This window comes from Anastrepha ludens, chromosome 5 (assembly GCF_028408465.1).
Source record: "Anastrepha ludens isolate Willacy chromosome 5, idAnaLude1.1, whole genome shotgun sequence".
NCBI lineage: Eukaryota > Metazoa > Arthropoda > Insecta > Diptera > Tephritidae > Anastrepha > Anastrepha ludens.
The window spans coordinates 88,211,097-88,232,735 of NC_071501.1; the positions used below are offsets into that span (position 1 = coordinate 88,211,097).

General features: G+C 35.0%; 1 protein-coding gene across 1 annotated transcript; it reads right to left on the bottom strand.

Moving 5' to 3' along the window:
- Window positions 1–8,311: 8,311 nt before the first annotated feature.
- On the bottom strand, window positions 8,312–20,260 carry LOC128863272 (U-actitoxin-Avd3q-like). Its single transcript, XM_054102367.1, has 2 exons — window positions 19,570–20,260; window positions 8,312–8,571 (listed from the first exon to the last, which is right to left on the bottom strand). Exons 1-2 carry the CDS (start codon window positions 19,709–19,711, stop codon window positions 8,384–8,386), a joined length of 330 nt encoding a protein of 109 aa, XP_053958342.1. The 5' UTR covers window positions 19,712–20,260; the 3' UTR covers window positions 8,312–8,383.
- Between the last annotated feature and the right edge of the window lie 1,379 nt (window positions 20,261–21,639).

Below are 21,639 nucleotides of genomic sequence, written 5' to 3' on the forward strand. Positions count from 1 at the left end.
TGTAAAATGTGTTTTGAAAACAAACTTGTTTCATTGACATCTTTTGGAGGCACTTTTGGTGTTGACCCTTTTCTTTGTATCTTTGTTTTCTTCACAAGTGCGTCGTTGTGCAAGGATATATGCGCACCTTACATAAAAAAGTGCTTATATACATATATTTATATATAATTATTCACATATATGAGTAGTATGTGTATGTACATATGTGCGTCATTGCGTAATATTTGCCACTTACAACTGTCTCTTATTTTTTTTCGCTGTTTTGCAGAGAAAAACTGCCACCATTGCAGTTGGCACTTGCGCATGCGCGTTTTTATTACTTTTATTTCTGGTGCAGTGGCGGTTGGAGTTTATGTAAGTATTTTTATTTATTTTAAAATTAAAAGAAAAAGGGCAAAAGCTAATGTAGCATTCCGTTCAAGTGTTTAATTGAGGGCCAACTATCGATTGATTGCCATTACCGCCAGCTATTGATTCACGCAGATATTTACATATACAAGCCTGTCTAGAGGGGATTTTTACCACTGGGACCATAGTTCTCGAAGGGGGCCGATACATTTTTTTTTGCAGTGTATCAGCAGTAATTAAAAATTTCCGTCCATCCTGCTTGTCACAAAGTAGAATTTAGGATCTAGCTAGTCTGGGCTCACTTTGAACCAGTAGATCGGATGTGACTAGAAAGTTGGATTTTAAAGTGATTGCTGCGATGCATTCATCCCAGCTAAATCGAAAAAAGCTCACTTTGGAGGATACTTCGAGTTTGGTATTTAATTGTTTCTTTACATTACCTGACCCCTTATTAAGTACCATCTGCAGTTGAGGGGCGGCCTTGAGTTGTAAGTCTCTACATTTGTAGAACAACATCAAGATGCTCACCACCCAATTTGGAGAAAAAAAATCTATATCTGCTAGCGGTGGCAGAGCAAGAAGAATGTCGAGTGACACATTTTACCCATGATGAAAATATTTTTAGAGGTGTACTACCTAGCACACCGTTTTGTGTTTCAAATTTAGCTTAGTAAAACACAAAACGAATGACGTTGGCATAATATCCAAAGTTCCTTTCAAACATGTTTTGTATACCTATGAAATGAGACTTTTATTCTCAATTTCAAACGTTTATTAACATTAAAAATGGTTACAAATTTAATCTTCAAAATAATAGCCATCGCTAGCGACACATTTTTCCCATCTCTCAGGCAACTTGTGGATGACGCTCCAAAAAAATTGGCCGTCTTTGGCCGCAAACCAGTCATCGAGCCATTTTTTGGCTTCTTCGTGAGAATTGAAGCGCTGCACGGAAAGTGCGTAGGCCATCGATGTAAACAAATGATAATCGGAAGGCGCCAAGTCTGGTGAGTAAGCCGCATGCAGATCTGAAATAACACCTATGATTTTTAACGGTTTCGGCTCTTCACATAACAGCGAATTTACGATTTTTCTCTTTAATGGAATAATGGTTTTTAAAATTTTATGTCGTCTGTGTTGATTTTAAAAAGCAGGTGCCTACCGATAGCTGGTCGTTATTGGAACAAATTTTTCTTATAATTTTGTTCTTTCAGGTTGAAGAAGTTGATATCGAAATAACAACTTCTGGACTATCATACGACATGCTGCACACAATTCCTACTTACAAAATTCTAAATGAAAATGTTAAAAAAAAGAGTATCAGTCAATTAACGAATTCGACCTATGAGCAATGCAAAATTAATCACCCCATAGGAAGATGGTTCGGCTAAACACCCAAGAAAAGTGGCAACCGCCAAAATACATACTTGGGAATATTTACAATTTTTCCAAATGCCGTCATGCGTCACACATATTTGACACTTGTGAGCTAGACAGCTGCAGCATACAAACAGACAAGCAATGGAGCGTATAAAGGTAAAAAAAAAAGATTTCCGTCACTCAAAATAATAATTCAGAAATAAAATAGTGTTCTTAATTTTTTTTGTAAATGGTGTGAAAAATAGTAAGAACCTGCGCAATAAAATATCATATATTTATTGGTTATATCTATTAAACAATTAACAAAGTATCGATGACAAGTGTATGTTTACTAAAGTATTTTGTTTTATTAATAGTATTTGGCATCATGAATTAACAAAAGTGAAAATTTAATTAGCAAACTACTCGCTAGAACTGAGTTACTTAGATACGCTAATGAGCATTCGCCATAGTAAATACATAGTAAACATTCGTATGCCTGAAAAAGTGGGGAAACCTTATTTTTATTAGCAGAGCACGGAGAAGATAATGGAGGGGTATAAGCAGTTTGTATGGAAAAAGAGTAGGAATGCGACTTAGCTAAGCTTCCAAATACCATAAGAGTACACCTGTTTGTAAACAGTGGATTGTTCTTCAGTATGAGTTTGTATATTAGAGTGTTCTACTCTCCATCTTAAAAGCAGAAAACGGTACTGTTCTCTAATCGGAACTATAAATTGTATTACATTAGTTGGGGAAAAAGAAATCCACTATTTTCTCGGTAGATGGCTCGTAAAGTATCGATCAAACAGTTTAAAGTTTAAGCCCTTAGCAAAGTGACATTTCACACTAAACAAATTCGTTCGCTTTTCTTTGTTTGTTCCATTCGGTTGTGAGTTACAGAGTGTAAACAGTTTTTCTTTGACAATTGGTAGTTGTCACTCCAATTAACACTGAAAAACATGATGGATCGAATTTCCATCTCATAAGCCTTCGCCAAACGGATTGAAATCGATCCATTTCCTAAACGGATGGTAACTGGGGATGAGAACAATATGCGAAAACGATCGTGGTCTAAATGTGATGAAACAGCTCAAACGTTAGCCAAACCAGGACTATCGGCCAGGAAGGTTGTATTGTGTATCATTTATTATGAGTTGCTTCCGTATAACGAAACACTAAATACAGATTTCCACTGTGAACAACTGGACCGTTTGAAGCTAGCGATTGACCAGAATTGGCGAGCCGAAGAGGTGTTGTATTCCAACAGGACAACGTAAGGTCACACACGCCTGTAGTGACTCGCCAAAAACTTCTTGGGAGCTTTGTTGGAAATTTTAATGCATCCATCATATAGTCCGGACCTGGCACCAAGCGATTACCACCTTCATCTCTTACTGATAAACTTCCTGAGTGATACGAAATTGGTGTCAAGAGAAGATTGTGAATCTGAGTGAGATCGGTTACTAGAGATTTTCGCAAATAAGGGTCAAGTCTTCTATGTGAGGGGCATTATGAAGCTACCTTTAATATGGTAACAAATTATACAACATGTTTATCCCAAACCGAACAATTCGAAACATATTTTCTCCAAACCTATTTTAAAAATATTAATATTTACGTGAGCTGGACCTTCCAGGAAGTATCTTCAAGAATCTCTTTATATTGATTCCATTGATATAGTTTTTAAATATTTTTACGGAGCCATTTTAAATATATCTGAGGTTATTTTCAGTGAAAATTAAAAAAAAAAAAACTAATTTTATTTATAAAAAACTTTATTTATTTATTTACTTAAGCCTAATGTAATAATAGTTCACTAACATACTATTGACACTTCTGTGTTAAAACTACAAGAATTAATGGAGCAATAAAATTATTATTCCTTAATTTAGAAGTAGAAGTAATTTTACAGATTGAATGCATCTGATCCAAATTAATTGTAAAATTCGTTTAAGAATATTATTAGACGTAAATAAATCAAAAGCTAAAGAATTTGAGAAAGAATTCAGTTCTCTTAAGGTTCTATAAACTGGAGCACATTTTGGAGAACTGGAGAATATTCTTCTTTTGCTTAGCCTTATCCTACTTCTGGTCGGCTCTCCTTGTCTCTTCATTCACGCTTCTGCATTGCATGCCGTCTATGTTTTTTGTGGTTTTATTGGTCCTCTTTTTAACTCCTTCATCTGCAGCACTTGTCTTACTGCCTGGTCTTCTGGTCATAACTACTTCTAACTTGTTTTAAGAAAAATAGTTCATTATTCCAAAGACAGCGTTGAGGGATGTTAAAACTCATCCATTCTAGAAGAAAGTGTCCATCAATTAAGCGCTTGACCGAAAAATACACCTTCTGTTTTTGGAGGCATTTGCAAATCGGACCAGCTGACTTGAATCTAAGGCTAAATCTTAAACCTAAAATTCTTCGAAATATTTTGGGAAAAGTCTCAAAACATGAAGCATAACAAAGTTTATAATTCCCATAAGAAACCACAACTTGTTTTGGTGAGCTACCCTAATGTATATATGTGTGAATGCACTTCTATTCAACATTCCATGACTAAACTTCTTACTGAACCAATGTAAATATTATCAGCACAAAAATAATTAGGCCTGCCGATTTCGAATTCTAGTGGTTGTGTTAATTTGAAGCGTCAATTGTAGACAAAACGCAGTTAAAAAGTTCATAACTTAATTAACAGATTTACACATATATACTTGCATATGACTAGGTGGGTATTGGCACACACATACATATGCACATAAATGGGACTGGATTTCCCCAACTACAGGGTACTTCAGAAAGATCGGGGTATTTTAGTTGAAAATAAAAAACAACTTGTAGCAACTGCACTACTATAGTATATCGTCCCCTTTCTGTGTTGACCTCGTATCTACAAAAACATAATTTTCAGTAAATCGATAAAAATGTTTAGAGTTACTTAACTTCTAAGAAAATTTATAACTTGTTCGAATACGAACATGTAGGTACGAGAAAAATCGAAACGCTCTGAAAAAAATTCTATAATCATTACACTGCGTTACAAAAACGAACTTTTTTTCTGTCCTATGAACCAAATATACTTTTTCGGAAAGGGGAGAAAAAATAAAAATACACGTGTATCGGCGATTTTCATGTACACGCCAGAATTTTTTTTTTATGTATAAAATATAGAGCTCGTAGTCGGTCTCTGTGAAAAACTTTGGATCAATTTTTAACCCCTTTCCCGTGATCCAATCGCGCTGAATTTCTGCAGGCAGACTCGTGGAAATGTGGGCAATATTTTTCCGAAACTGAGCGGCGCAAAGATTCATGCAGGTATTTTTTTTACGAAAGCTTTTAGTAACTTTATTTTTTTAATGATGTGTATAATTTAAGGTGATTTCAGTGGTCCGCAGATAAAAAAAATAGTTGCATGTTATGAATTTTCATCAAAATTTAGTGCTATCGAACAACGTGCATGGAAAGGCACAGTGCCGTTATTGAGCAGTTTCTTGGCAACAAACGAGCTGACAATTATAAAAATATTGTTGCAGAAATGATTTCCGCATATGGCGAAATGGGCATATTAATGCCGCTAAAGATCCATTTCCTTCACAATCATTTAGATTGTTTCCCTGGTGATTTAGGAGCTTGTAGCGATGAACATGGCGAAAGGTTCCATCAGGACATTGCGGCTATTGAAAAGCGCTTTAAAGGACAAGACATTACGCATATGCTTGGCGAATACTGTTGGTCTATTTGTCGCGATACTGACACAAATGCTTACAAACGCAAAAATAAAAGGCCTAAGTTCTTTAAAAGCATTACAATTTTTAATGTAACAATTTTTAATTTTAATATAATAAAATTAATAAAAAAATTCGGGGTTTTATATCTCTATTGTAATGCGGAGTGAAATACCTTTCTTTTGATACCCACATCGGCATATCTCATGCAATTTTTTTTTAATTTCGGCAACCCTGTGAAACATTGTCAGTGGCAACACCTAGGTGAAAAGTCTAGAAATGTGATACACTAACTGTGTGCCCAATTTCATTCAAATCCGTTAAGCTAATCCTGAGATCGTGTGGCTATACAGATATGCATATAAGAATTGCTCGTTTAAAGTTATAAAATACAAAAAAAAAAATTGTGACGTGTACATGACAATCGCCGATACACGTGTATTTTTATTTTTTATCCCCTTTCCGAAAAAGTATATTTGGTTCATAGGACAGAATGTGTGTAACGCGGTGTTATGAACATTGTATGTTTTGTTTTACGTAACAGGAGTGCGAAGGAGTGTTTTTCACTAAAAATGTCAATTTCGAAAAAAATGAAGTTACGAGGTTAACACAGAAAGGGGAGGATATGTAGAATGAAATGGTTCTCGTTAAAATAGGGAGGTAGAATAGAAAACTTCTTGTTGAGCAGATAGAAAACTTCTTCTTCTTCTTGATTGGCGTTGATAAGCGGTTATCGCTTACGTGATTTCTTTCTCGTGCTAACCGGCGCCAGTTGGACACAACAAGTGAAGCAAAGCCTTTCACCACGTGATCTTTCCAACGCATAGGAGGCCTTCCTCTTCATCTGATGCCACCCTCTCGTACCTCACCGAAAACTTTCACAGTCGTAACGTTTGTATCCATTCGAACGACATGAATGACGACTCAGCCAACGTAGCCGATGGATTTTTATTCACTGCGCTATGTTTATGACGTCGTAAAGCAGTTTTTCCATCGCCTACGATATTCCCCATTGCCAACGTGAAAAGGTCCAAAAATCTTGCGCAGAATCTTTCTCTCAAACATTCCAAGCGTCGCATTAGATGTTGTCATCATCCACGCTTCTGCGCCATACGTTAGGACGGGCATGATGAGAGCCTTGTAGAGTGTTAGTTTCGTTCTAGAGACAGGATTTTATTACTCAGTTACTCACTTAGTTCAAAGTAGCACTTGTTGGCAAGAGAGATTCTCTGTTGGATTTCAGGGCTGATATTTTAAACGGTGTTAATGCTGGTTCCTAGATAATCGAAGTCTTTTACAACCTCGAAGTTATAACTGTCAACAGTGAAGTAGATGCCGATACGCGAGTGCGCCGACTGTTTCTTTGATGATAGGAGGTATTACGTTTTGTTCTTGTCCTCGTTCATCACCACACCCATTCGCTTTGCTTCTTCAACCAGTTTGAAAAAGGCAGAACTAATAGCTCCTATAAAAAAATTGTGCCTGAGCGATTAAGTTCTGCGGCTCGCACGATCCTCTTCAACATCGGGCTGAAGAAGTCACATGACAGCGAGTCACCCTGGAGAGGTCCTTCCCAATTCTAATGGAACTGCTGATATTGTGGCACGTCCGTAGCCGTATTAGTTTTGCAGGGATACCAAATTCAGTCATCGCGGCATGTAGATAACTCCTTTTCGTACTGCCGAATGCAGCATTGAAGTCGACGAAAAGATGACCTGTGTCGATTCTCCTTTCATGGGTCTTTTCCAAGACTTGGCGTATTGTGAATATCTGTTCGATGGTAGACTTTTCAGGTCTAAAGCCACACTGATGAGGTTCAATGAGGTCCTTATAGGCGGTATTTAGATGACTAATCCCGCAATAATTGACACAGATTGCGGGATCACCCTTTTTGTGGATTGGGCAGAGCACACTTAAATTGCATCCGGCAGGCAAGCTTTCATCCGACCATACATAGGAGTTGATGCATGCACCTTACCAGCTCCTCGCCGCCATGTGTTAAAAAATAGTTCAGCCGGCAGCCCTTCGGCTCTTACGGCTTTGTTGTTCTTTAGCCCCGTTATCGCTATTATCATCTCGTCAAATAAAGATTTATTTCACTCAAAATCATTTCTTTTATTTGCAATAGTAAAAAAATTATTCAAATATTTTATTGATTAGTTACGCTTGCGTTTGCTGATCTCGTCGCTTCATAAGAAATTGACAAAAAATTTGTCATACGATGGTTTTAAGACAGAATTTACGATTTTTGGCTAATTTTTAACGATTTCCAAATTATTCGTAAATAAAATATATCTATAAGAATCGTTCATTTCGAATATCCTTCAATATATATGGAGGCTGTTACCAAAGTTTCACTGTATCATTTCGTACACAAAACATTTCATCATTCCCCAGTCGGGTACAGTACGAATAGAAAATATTTCATATCAATATTTCGGACACAAACCACTAGCTTCAATTCATAGCTCGCTGCAAACGTTTATACAGTACGCATCAAAATTGTTCATTGTGAATATAATAAGATATTATACATATGTACAATACATACATACATATGTATAATTATATTGGACTTTTAATGTTGTATGTATGTATGTACATAAGCATATTTTATTTCATTAGAATATTCTTAGTAAAATTAAAATCTATTGAAAAGTAATACTAATTTTTCGACACCAATTCACTTACCTTGAATAACAAATAAGAAAAAAGTACACAAATAACTTATTCGCATTTATTTAAAATATAATTTAAAATAATGTTAAAAAATATATGTACAAAAAGTGACTATGCGCGCACATACGAGTATGTATGTGTGTACATATGTCAGTCTTCCATATGCTTATAAAAAGCGAGAATCTGAAAATTATTCAACTGGTATTCATCTGATTTCTTTATATTTAATAATTATTTAAACTTGGAAGTAAATATAATAATTATTCGTCCTTTAATAACGCAGTATTTTCATGCGATCACGTCGACATTCCTCGAAGGTGAGGAAATGCTTTGACATCGCATTTGTGCCACAGTTGTTGGTGTAGAGACTCACACACTTGCCGGTGGCTGCGTTGTAGGCATAGCGAAGTAGTTTGCTGTCACAGAGGAGTGGAATGCGAGGCATTTTGCAGGCGGCAACTGAAAGAAAAACAATTAAAATTATTATTTTCTTTATTAAAATTAAAAAAAAATGCAAGAACCGAAAATCAAGATAGCTTGCGCGCTTATGTAGATAGGGCCAAACCACTGCACGGCTTTGTGGGATAGTTCAAAACCATTAACGAGGGTAGGAATGGATGATGCATTTGCCCGATTTATGCCGGCATCCACTCCAAACGAAATGACGGTGTCTAGTTTAGATTAAATTAGAGGTGCCAAAACTAACAAATGAGCTGAAAAATACTAGGCCTAACACATAGATGACACTAGTTTTATAGTATTCACCTCTTTTTCTGTTAGTACATTCTGTCAAAAAAATATCGGGATGTGTTCATTTAAAAGCCGCGCGTTACACAAATGTCTAAATTTGTTTTGCTGGATTGTTGGTACAACTGACCTCTATAGTGTCGCAGAGTTTGAGCGTCAATCGATCTGTCAATTAGCTTGTTTTTGGCTTTTAATTATGTCAGACAACCGCAGGTGCGCTCTGCGATTTTCACTATGGATAAAAATATCGAACAAAGAATTTGCTTTAAATTTTGTGATCTGAACGGGATTTCGTGTGCCGAATCGTTGAAAATGTTTCACAAAGCCCATGGCGAGTGCGCTTTAAACACGGTTCTACAAGTGGTATAAGGATTTTGCTGGGGGCAGAGAGAAGTGCGTGGAAGATTTATCCCGATCTGGTCGCCCATCAACGTCTTCAACGGATGAAAACGTCGACAAAGTCAAGGAAATGGTACTGGAAAACCATAATTTAGGTTTGAGGGAGATATATCGTGACCTTAGCGTGTCTCACGAATCAATTCGCAACATTTTACACCATCAATTGGGCATGAGACGCGTGGCTGCTCCAAGAGAGTTGAAAAGTTCATCGGAAGAAGTTGGCTAAAGGCATGCTTGAGCAAGTGAATTCGTATTCAACGTTTATCCATCGCATCATAACAGGTGATGAGACGTGGGTATGTGAGTTTGGCATGCAAACCAGTCAACAGTCAACAGGCGGCCGAACGGCGCTATCCCCATTAGCCGAAGCCCAAAAAACCACGTCAAAGTCGGTCAAAAGTGAGAGTTATGCTACTCGTTTTATTTGATTATAATGGTGTTGTGCACTCGAAATTCATGCCAAATGGTTCTACGGTAAGTAAAGAATATTATTCGGAAGTTATGCGACGTTTGAGAGAGAATATGCGTAGGAAACGGCCCAATTTGTGGAAAGTAAAAGCATGGATCTTGCACCATGATAGCCCACCATCTCACAAGGCTCATATTGTAAGCACTTTTTTGACCAAAAGCTCGACAACTATCATCTCCCGATTGCCCCCTGTGACTTTTTCCGTTTCCCAAAACTTAAATTAACACTCCGTGGACGCCGCTTTGAGTCGATATACGTCATTAAGGAGAATTCGCTGAAGGAACTGACGAAGATCTCTTAAAACGCATTTAAATGGTGCTTTGATGACTGGACTAATCGTTGGCATATGTGCTTTGTTGCTTCGAATGGATGTCGAAGGCGACGAAATCAATTTTGATGATTAAATATTTATTTTGCGGTTTATTGAACAATTCCCGGTACTTTTTTTTGACAGAATGTACTAACCTTAAAAATACAGTTGTTAAAAGTTCATGGGATTCTATTAATTAGTTAGCGAGTTTTTGTACTAAGAGTGACGCTACTTTTGTTATTTTCTAAACAATGGATCGAAAAGAACTTCGTGTTTCAATTTTACACTGCCTCAAGAAAAAAGTAGTTCAAGCGCAGCAATGACTTGAAACGGAGTTTTGCTAACTTCAAACGAGGTCGTAGAGACTCCGATGATGCATAACGCAGTGGTCGTCCAAAGGAGGCGGTAACACCAGAAAACATCAAAAAATCCACAAAATCGTTTTGAATGATCGAAAAGTGAAGTTGCGTGAATTAGCTGACATCGTAAAGATATCATACGAACATCTTGGCTTCATATTGCATGAGCATTTGACTATGAGAAAGCTCTGTCCAAAGTGGGTGCAGTCACAATTCAATCAAAACTGCGTGAATTGAACTTCGAATTGCTTCCACATCCACCGCTACCACCAGCTATTACTGGCTATTCGCACACCTGAAAAAAATGCTCGCCGGTAAGAAATTTCACTTGAATGAAGAAGTTATCGCTAAAACTGAGGCCTACTTTGAGGCAAAAGATAAATCGTTGTACAAAATTGATATTGAAATGTTAGAGCGGTGCTGGAATGATTGCGTTGTTCTTAGTGGAAATTGCGCTGATGAATAAACTAATTTTGAACAAAAAAAAAACTTGTTTTCTTTGTTAGGCGCGGGATTTTTCAGCCCATGTGTTATGCCGGATCTTATAAATAAAAGAAAATACGCTTGAATGCGTCGCTTTTTGTATTTAGTACTAAAATTAATATTTACATGAACCCATTTTTAAGTTCATTATTAAGGGAAAATATGTCACGTAACTTTCAGATGTCACGTCAAGTTTCATATTATGGCCTACATAAAGCTAACAAAAGACGATTTTTCAAACCCAAGAATTTGAATTTACCCCTAACCTAGCACTATTTCCGATCACTCTGTTATAAAATCAGTTGTATTAAGGGGTTACATGGGGTTCGTCGGGTAAAAAACGGCCTATTTTCAATATTTTTTTTTCTATGTAAAAAAGTATTTATTTAATTCAAACTTTTTTCTTAGAGATACATATTTAAAGAATAATTTCTGAAATTTTCAAAAAACAAAAAATTGAAACTCCTCCATTGGGAAGTCATATCCGGTGACCCCTCGAAAAAAAGGTGCGTCCGCGTTGTCAGCACAACTCCTGACAGGCTCATCAAAAATGAAAAAACAAAAATTAGTGCTTTAGTTAACTTTCTAAACTCGAGCTTGAACGAAGGAAAGAAAAAAAATTAAAAATTGGAATTTTGGCAGACATTTTTGCAAAAAATGAAAATTTCGGTCAAATTTGCTTGACATTTTGTTTTTTTTTTAAATAGTTGTAATTGAAAAAAAAAACAAAATCCTTCGTTCAAGCACGAGTAAATTGTATTTCGAACACCTGTGTAAAATTTCATCAAGATCGGTTGAATAGTTTTCGAGAACATTTGACAACCGACTTTGAAAACACGGTTCCGAGAAAAACGCGTTTACAGTTTTGAGTAACAATAAAAGTGGCTTGGAGCGCACACCTTCCAAAGGCTGTAGCTCCAAAACTATTATTCGGATCGACTTGAAAATTTAGGATAATATTCCTTAGATGTTGTAGAAATTAATAAGCAAAAAAAAAAATAAATCGATTTTTTTAACCAACGAAACCCATGGAACCCCTTAAAGAAACTACTAAGTGCACTTTCCTCAGACTCTCGAGTTTTTATAGTTGCGAACGACATCAATTCTATCTTTTATCATGTCAAGACATCAACATCTAGTTGACCTCCTTTATAATTTTCCAGGCTTTTCTTCAACTTTTTAGTACTGTCTGAAAATAAAGATTTTGGTAGGTCTTCAAAATAAGGAAGGGGCATTTCAAAAGTGACGCCTAGATGTCAGTAATGAATAATTCGTAGTACTTTTTTACGTCATCTCTCACATTTGCCAAGTAGACAGATGTACAATTTTACACGATAAAACAAAGCGCTAAAATTATTGAAACTTACTATGAAAATAGTTGATCTTTAAGAAAACTAATTATGCAGATATACAATTTTTTCCAAACAAGGCGCTAAAATAAACAATCTCTAAAAAATAAATGCTGGTGTGCCGCAAGGCTCCGTCCTAGATCCCATATTATACCTGTTATTCACGCATGATCTGCCTGCCCATTACATGCCTTGATCGGAAAATTTGCCGATGATACAGCAGCGCTAGCTGTAAAAAAGTCGCGAACAATGCATCTTTAAAATTGCAAAAATGCCTCGCCCAATGATAACACCCAATGGCTACAAAATTGGTGAATTAAAGCGAATGAGATGATTAAATCGGTTATAGTAACAATTACAACTCGAGGTGAATGTTGTCCCCCAGTAAAGCTCAATGGCATCGAGATCCCACCAACCAACGAAACTAAGAATTTAAGTATTCATATGACCTCAAAAGTAACTTGGAAAACTCACATTCTCACGAAAAGAAAAGCGTATGATTTAAAACTTACTTCTCTCTACTGGCAACTAAACAAAAAGTCACAATTGGCGCTACATAACAAAATTCTCTTGTATTTATAAAGCCATTCTCAATCTCGTTTGGACGTACGATATTCAGCTATGCGATTTCGCAGCCAACTCAAATATCGAAATACTACAAAGATTTCAGTTTAAAGTACTCAGGATGATAATAAATTACCCATGGTATGTCTCCAATGCTCAAATCCACAGGGATTTCAAAATAGCGACGGTTAAAGAGGAAAAAACACAGCAACCCGCTATAAAAAGAGATCATTCGTGCACCCAAACACTTTGGCAATACGGGAGGCATCACTGAGAGAAGTCAATCGTCATAAGAGGCTTAAAAGAAAAACCAGCTCGAATTACTCTACATCTTGACCTTATACAGGGTGGGCCATATAGCGTTTGCTTTTTGAACCACCTATTTTTTTGAGAATGGTAACACAAATGGCATATTAAATGTGTTCATAATTTACTTAAAGCTTTGACATTTACGAAATGGGACGCTATACGCTTGATCAAAATTGGGAAATATTGAAAACCTATTTCCAAAGTGGAGAGTCTTCTTCTTCTTTTCTGATTTTCACATCGGTGGCTACGTCAATAAGCAAAATTGTCGGATTTGGGGCTCAGAAAATCCACACGTTACTGTAGAGAAGCAAATGCATCCACAACGAGTCACTGTTTGGTGCGGTTTTTGGTCTGGCGGCATCATCGGGCCATTTTTTTTTGAAAATGAGCGAGGAGCCGCGGTTACAGTAAATGGCGAGCGTGACCGTGACATGCTCAACGAGTTTTTGTTTCCAAAAATTGAAGAGGATGACATGGACGACATTTGGTTTCAACAGGACGGTGCAACTTGTCACACTCGAACACACTTGGCTACCGTTTTTGAAAACCGAATAATCAGCCGAAATTCCGATATCAATTGGCCGCCTCGGAGCTGTGATTTAAGCCCGTTTGACTATTTTTTGTGGGGAGCCGTTAAGGACAAATGCTATGCGAACCATCCAGAAACGATTAATGCTTTAAAACACGAAATTGACGTTGCCATTCATGAAATTGGAGCCCAAACAATCGAAAATGTGCTTAAAAATTGGGTTGATCGAAAGGCCTACTGTAAAGCCAGTCGTGGCAGTCATTTGAACGATATTATTTTTCATTCATAAATGACAATGTTCAATCTTCAAAATAAAAAAAAAAGTTTGAAAAAATATTGATTAGTTTTTTTATAACCACCCTATACTTTTGTTGGCGGATGCATCACTGGATGGAAGTTAATCATAAGAAAGTTAGTTGTAGGGAAAATAAGTCCATTATTTTCGCATACAATTTTTTGCGCAAATGATTTTAAACTATTTTATGGTCGATCTTTAACGATCGAAAACGAATTTTTTTAGTGTGAAATGGCACCTCGACAACGCGCACAAACTGTAAAATTGTTTGATCGATACTTTACGAGATATCGATCACTACATGCATTTACCGAGAAAATAAAGGATTTTTTCTCCAAACTAATACCTTTTTTAAATATGTTACGATTGAATAAAAAGTATTTTAAAATAAGTTTTCAAATATTGTTAATGTTAATTAACAGAAACAATAAATAATGGAGTCATTAAAAAAAAAAAAAAGCTTTTGGGCTTCTGTTTATTTTATTTTACACATTTTTTCATATCCGAGCGGCAAGTCAAAAATAACAAATAACTGTAAACACAATTGAGTAAACGAAAAAAGAATTTTGCGCATTCTCGTATTTGCATACATACATTACCCTCTGTTAAAAAATAATACACCTTTTTATAAATAGAATGATCTTATGACGCCATCTTTTGGGAAAATTTTTGAATTTGAGATATAGTAATATACATAAATACGAGTAGTATAGTCCGGCATTGCCATTTTAAGCTTAAAACCCTCCTATGAATCAGCTGGCTGTAATATTTCTAAAAGCAAAATGTTGGGCAGATATTTCTCCTTTACAAATAATTTTAAATAAATCATTATGTTCTGGAATTTTCATAGATAGTTGGCAACTTAAAAATATATGCACAATTTTTAAAAGCGGCAATAAGAATGAAGAAGGTGATTAACGACCATTTTTTAAGTTCTCATCATACTTTTTGAAACCATTTCCAAAGAAAAGATGTACACACTTTGCTATTAAGAACCTAATTTCGTGCAATTACGCCATTGAACGATCCACTGTGCCCAGTCTCGGTATTTTTAGTGAATACTGCATTACAGCGTTCTCAACAAGTCGATTGGACAGCAAGTCGATTGCATTTACATAGATTTTTCCAAAGTATTCAACAAAGTCTCTCATAACATCTTTATATTAGATATTTATTATTTGTTTATTATATTAATATTCTATAAAATATTTGCGCTAGGATTTCACTCTGCTTTAATGAAGTTGAAGGCGTTGCTTGGTCACAATTGTTGCTATATCCTCTGAAACATTCATTACCTGTTCTGATGTACCTCAGGGAACCGTTTTATGTTTCCTACTCTTTCTATTATTTATCAAGTGCATTAGGAGTTGCCTGTCATTCGCTTATTTTCTAGTATATGCTGGTTAGGGTTAGGTTAGGTTGTGGTGGCAGTCGGTCCGTATGACCAACTCACTTAGACCTCACAGGTCCATTGTGATACCACTGTGCGTCACGGGAACCTGTTTATTTACTTTCGTGAAACCATTTTGAAGCTCTTATGAAGCGCAGGATTGGTCTAATCCCCGCGCCAGATAGTTCTGTAAGAGAATTGAAAAAGTGTTTACCTAGACAACCTGCTCTGATTTTAGCTAAGGCTGGACAATTGCAAAGGAAGTGCTCTACTGTTTCTTCCTCCTCTTCATCTCTGCAGCTTCTACAATATTCATGGGAGAATACTCCTAGTCTCAAGGAATGCCTTCCAAATAGCCAGTGGCCGGTGACACAAGCCACGACCTTCGAGCAATTCCTTTGTTCTTTTCTTGTTTATTTGCGGCGATAGTAGCCTGGCTGTTACGCATGCATCTTCTTCTTCCCATGACCTATTGGCCCCTTGGATAATGTTGCTTTTTACTATTAATTACTGTTATATGCTGACGAATCAAAAATATTTTCAGTTAGGTAAATGAATCAACTGAAACTTGTAGGCTTTAAGTAGATGTAGAAAAATGTCACAAAACACAACTTTCTTTAATTGCCAAAAAATGTCATCACGTCACTTTTTCTGAAATTCCCATTGTTTTCCATACTTCTTATAGCTTATCGTAATAATATTGCACTTCAATTTGTTAAATAATCCAAAGATTTAGGTGTAATTTTTTACATCTTATCAAAAGGTCTGCTCATGAAGTTCAATTATTACAAATGATCAAGTTTTGGTGTTCACGTATCCAAAAAACTTGCAAAGTAGGGGAAAGTATGAGAGCAAAATTACATTTCGTTTTGAGCGAAAGTTGCAAGTATTTACTGGATTAATTTTTACTTGTAAGAATTTCGTTATTGGTTTTGCGTTTTTGTAATTTTTAGATATTTTTCTATTTGAGAGCGAGTTCTCGGAAATTAAGTTACTGGCAAGTTACTTGATAATTTTTACATGAACAAACTTAAAATCATATTCTCTCTTACACTTCGTACAATGGAATAGCTCAAATTTTAAGGACCCTTATAGGCTGCGGTTTCTGCTTAGTGTCTGCGTGTGCTCTAGGTTGGGATATGTCACGTTTATTTGGTGATCTTACCACAAATTTATGACAAGGAGTATTGAAGGTGTGTCTCTTAAATTTGAACAAAGCTCATTAAAGTTTTCAGATCCTATCCCATCCTACACATCTCGTTTACTATTAATTGTCTTGTCTCCCGTTTGTTTTCAACGTTATTAAGGTTGCTTTGATTGCCCATTTCTGTATTAAAGTATTAATTTTCTTATACCTTCAAGAATATTTCGCAATGCTCTTCTTTCTATCTAAATAAGTTCAATACAAATTGTGCTAGGAATGCGCCTATTGAACGTGCACTTCGTGATTTTAATGAGACCTCGAACTCTAACACGCTAGATTTCTCGCTTTCAAAGAAAGAGCTCTTGAGCCCTATATTTTAGTTTAGTTGCACGCATGTTTGTAAGTTATTTATATAATTTAATTATGTTTTAATTTCAGTAGTCAGTTAGTTGGCTGCTTTATAAGCGAAATAAAATTAAATAAATTATGTCATGTAAACAACTTTAGTTATTGCGTAATCTTTGTTAGTCTGTTTTGTACTGCGCTAGAAAAATGAGTTTCGAACAAAGAACTCAGCTTGACTTTTGGGTAAAACTTGGAAAATTTTTTTTGTAAGTTTTTTCCATAAGAAAATTCGACAGAGTAAAACAGGTGATTTCAGTCGATGAAAGGCGAAATTGTCTACAGAGTGGATTATCCTCAGAAAACAAAGAAAATGCGCGTAATTTTATTACAACTAATAAGAGATCGTTTATGAAAATTAGTGAAAGTATTTTGATGTTTTTTTTTGTTTTTTTTTTGTTCTTGATTTTTTGGCGGTGACGTAGGGTTAAAAATGCCTTCGCACCATATAGTAACCGTCGCTACTACGTGTGTGGTGATTCCACTAAAAAATATCCCCCCTCTTCTCTTGGAGTTTTCCCTCCACCCCGGGACTGCTTCTGCATTGCGAGGTAGAGGGCCAAGACGGCGTCCTAAGAAGGAAACTTAAAGAATTTGTATGTTAAAATTAATTGCAGTGCCCCAAAGTTGAATGTCATATGCCCACATAGGTTTAAAGATAGCTGAGTAGAGTGAAAACCTACTTTCAAGAAAAACAGGAGAATTTCGATGTAGTAACGAATATAGGCTTCTAAGTTTTATTCCTAGAGCCTTCCGTTTGGTAAAAAGATGGGGTTTCCGTGTAAGCTTGCCATCGAGCTGCATGTCGAGATATTTTGTGACGTTAGTTTGGGGGAAGATTATATTTTGAGCATATTTTTAGTGAGCAAGTTTTTTGAGTTAGTGCAAAAGTGACTTGGGAACACTTTGTCTCGTTTGACTTAATGCGCCACTCTTTCAACCAATGAATTATCAAGTCCTTTCCGAAGTTTTTGGGAGGCCACATGGATGTCATGGGAGTCAATTCTGAGTACGGCAGTGGCATGCACGAATGTTCCGACTATTGTTTCTTCTAGAAGCTGCTAGATCGTTTATGTACATAAAACAAGTATTGGATGGGGCCCATAATACTGCTTTGGGGTACACCAGCTGAGCTTTCACATAGTTCAGACTTTTTTTTAGCTTTTTTTGACGCAGAAATATTGAGCTTCGATGTAGCACTTAATAAATATTATATGTAATAATTTTCTTCCAAAAAATTGTCTTTTATTTTATAGAGTATGCCAGCATGCCAAACGCGGACAAAGGCTTGAGATATATTGAGCAAAGCCGCTGTCAAATACTTTTTTTGTTCAAATGCTGTTTATGAATCTATGAACTTGTTCGAGACTTTAAAACTGACACCGAATCGGTGATTTAGTATTATATTTCGGTCTTGAACTTTAGGCATCATTCTTTTGAGGAAAAGGGACTCCATTACTTTAGATACCATTTACTTTATAAATGAAACGGAGTTCTTGACCCATTTTTCAATTGGTGCAAATCACACGTTCGGCATGAAATAAATAAGCAGCAGGCCAACAAAAAAGTAAGAGCGTCGCAATACTGCTGTAATTATTGAGTGCGGCAAATACACCCCAATATTCTCCAAAAGGAGGGTATTGTCCATCACAACAACATTTGCACGAATTTAGACTAATTTGCTTTGCTTTTGTTTTTTTGAATGTTCAGTATTTTAGTACGAAAGTATAGCTCATTGTTAAAAAAAACGGTAAAAAACCATACAGTAAATACAATTTTAAATGTTATGCAAATTCTAGAAAAATTCAACAAACTTTTCACTCTAATTTCACGGTTTTTAGTTATAGGAATTCAAGAAAGATTTTTAGGTATACAGTTTTATAGCTTTTTAGATTTTAGTGTAACAAAGAGTAAGTTTGAAGTTGCTATAATATCGCCTTTATTTTTTATCATTTTTTCCCTGCCGCTGTTGAGCATTTTCTCCATATAAAAAAAATAAAAAAAGTGGACTCGTTATATAGAGAAAAATAAGAAAATGATATGTGAATGAAAAAATTATAAAAAATTAAGGCGTTTAAGTTTTTTAACAACTTCAAACTCGTTCTTATACTAAAATTGAATAAGCTATAAAACTGGGGGCGGCCGCCATAACCGAATGGATTGGTGCGTGACTAGCATTCGGAAGATTTCAGAGAGAACGTAGGCATGAATCTCGGTGAAACACCAAAATTAAGAAAAACATTTTTCTAATAGCGGTCGCCCCTCGGCAGGCAATGGCAAACCTCCGAGTGTATTTCTGCCATGAAAAAGCTCCTCATAAAAAAATCTGCCGTTCGGAGTCGGCTTGAAACTGTAGGTCCCTCCATTTGTGGAACACCATCAAGACGCTCGCCACAAATAGGAGGAGGAGCTCGGCCAAACACCCAAAAAAGGAGGGCGCGCCAATTATATAATATTAGATCCATATACAATATATAAAACTGCATAGCAAAAACCAGGATGTGCAATCATTTTGCCACAGGGTGTACTATATATGGCCCATTTGTTAATTTAGAAAAGCATGCAAATTATGTATCGAAGCAGGAGGCTAAATATTGAATATTGATTAAAAAGATTATTTCCCCTAAAACAAGTCTACACTGTTCCCCTCAATTTGTTAGAATTTGTTTTGTTTTTTTTGCAATGTGAGAGTGTTCATCACTACATACCCGATCGGTTAACGGCAAAACTGCTATCGGCGTTGATCTCTTGCGCTGAAAAGAGGAGTAATAGTAGGAGTAGCAAGAGCACGGCGCTCCGTAGCTGCAAAAGTCCAAACTTTTCAAAGCTTAGCGCGTTGTTATTTGACATTTTTATTTTTATTTGAAACTTTTTTTATTTTTTATGTTCTTTCTTGGTGATTTTTAATTCAAGCCGCCGACTTTGCTTTAATAGGAACCGTCACGGAATCGACAATCTTTGCGAATAATTGCGCACACAACTCGAGTTCTGCCTTTTTGAATCAATCACTTAACGTTTCGGCGTAGCTGCACCGGTTCACTAATACGACTCCGCATTTCGACACTGCGTTCACGAATTGCATCAATTTTCAACACTCAACACTTTCTTTGACCCACCATCGAAGTGGCTGCGATAAGGTAATTGCATCGGAGCAGTTCAATTCGTCCACGCCACGACATGCAACAGTCGCGACAATACTTTGCAATTATGAATATTAAAATTGTTCTCTATTTGTTGTAGGTACTTTGTTTTTAAAAATTATTTGTTTAGATTTGTTTATATTTACTTTTCCACGTTTCTGCGCACCGTAGCTGCCTACGACAGTCAAGTGTCTGTTGTTGAGTTATGCTAATTATGGAATGAGTAACACAAGTGCTGCATTTTCTTGCTCTTCGTTCTGCTGGTAGAGTTTTGGTTTATAATTTTTAATTTCTATTTTTTTTTTTTGAAATATCAAATGACACACGTCAGTTAGAGACTTTTTAAGTTGGTTGCTCAGTTATGATAACGAGCATCGCACGTACGTTGGATGCGGAAAACACGGAAATATGGAAATAGTTTTTTTTTTTTAATGAATATTTGCGGAATTGCATCGGCCCACGTACATATGTACGGGTACAAATATACAAACGCACAGTGGAGCTGCGTCATACACGCCCAAAAGTGGGTGAACGGTAATTGCTTCACTGAAAATGACGTGAATATCGCTGGTTTGCTGCAAAAGTGTAACGATTGAAAAACAAAAACAAACAAAAAACTATAAAAATTAAAACAAAAATAAAGGAAATAAAATAAAATACTCGTATAATAAAAATCAATAAATGTAATAAAAAATTAATAAAAACTAAACATATAAAAACAATTAACTTAAAAAAATACAACAAAAATTTTACATAAATAAATAAAAAAAATAAAAAAAATAAAAACAAATAAAATATAGTACAAAAAATAAAATAAATAAAAGCTAAAAAAATAAAAAAATATAATGAAAACTAATAAAAAAATGTATAAAAAGCTACAAGCCAAAATAAAATGAAATACGATACAGTACAAAATAAAATAAAATAAATAAAAAGCTAAAAATGAAACAAAAACCTAACAAAAATAAATGAAAAGCTAAAACAAAAAAAAAATAAATAAATAAAAAGCTAAAAATGAAAAAAAAAAAATTAAAATAAAATAAATAAATAAAAAGCTAGACATGAAAAAAAATTAAATAAATAAATAAAAAGCTAAACAAATAAAGCAAAAAATTAACACAATTATGAAACAAAACAAAAAAAAAAAAATAAAAAAGAATTTAAAAAATATATATTAACACAAAAACGTAAAATAAAAATTAATAAAAAGCTAAAAAAAATATAAATAAACAAAAAGCTAAAAAAATAAAACAAAAAACTAACAAAACTAAATAAAAAACTAAAAAGAATTTAAAAAATATATAGTAAAAATAAAAAATGTAATATAAAAATTAATAAAAAGCTAAAAAAAATAAAACAAAAAGCTAACAAAAATAAAGAAAAAACTAAAAAATATATATTAAAATAAAAAATCGAATAAAAAAATTAATAAAAAGCTATAAAAAAATAAAATAAATTAAATAAATAAAAAGCTAAAAATGAAACAAAAAAAATTAATAATAAATAAAAAGCTAAAACAAAAAAGAAATAACAAATAAATAAAAAGCTAAAAAAATAAAACAAAAAAAAAAAACTTAAGAAATGATCAACAGCCGTGTAAAAAATTCATGTTCTTATTAATTAACAGCTGAGATTAAA

Coding starts and splice junctions, on each gene's coding strand:
- LOC128863272 (XM_054102367.1), bottom strand. CDS start 19,711: ATGTCAAATAACAACGCGCTAAGCTTTGAAAAGTTTGGACTTTTGCAG. Junction 8,572..19,569: donor TTTTGCCGTTAACCGATCGG/GTATGTAGTGAT, acceptor TTTTTCTTTCAG/TTGCCGCCTGCAAAATGCCT.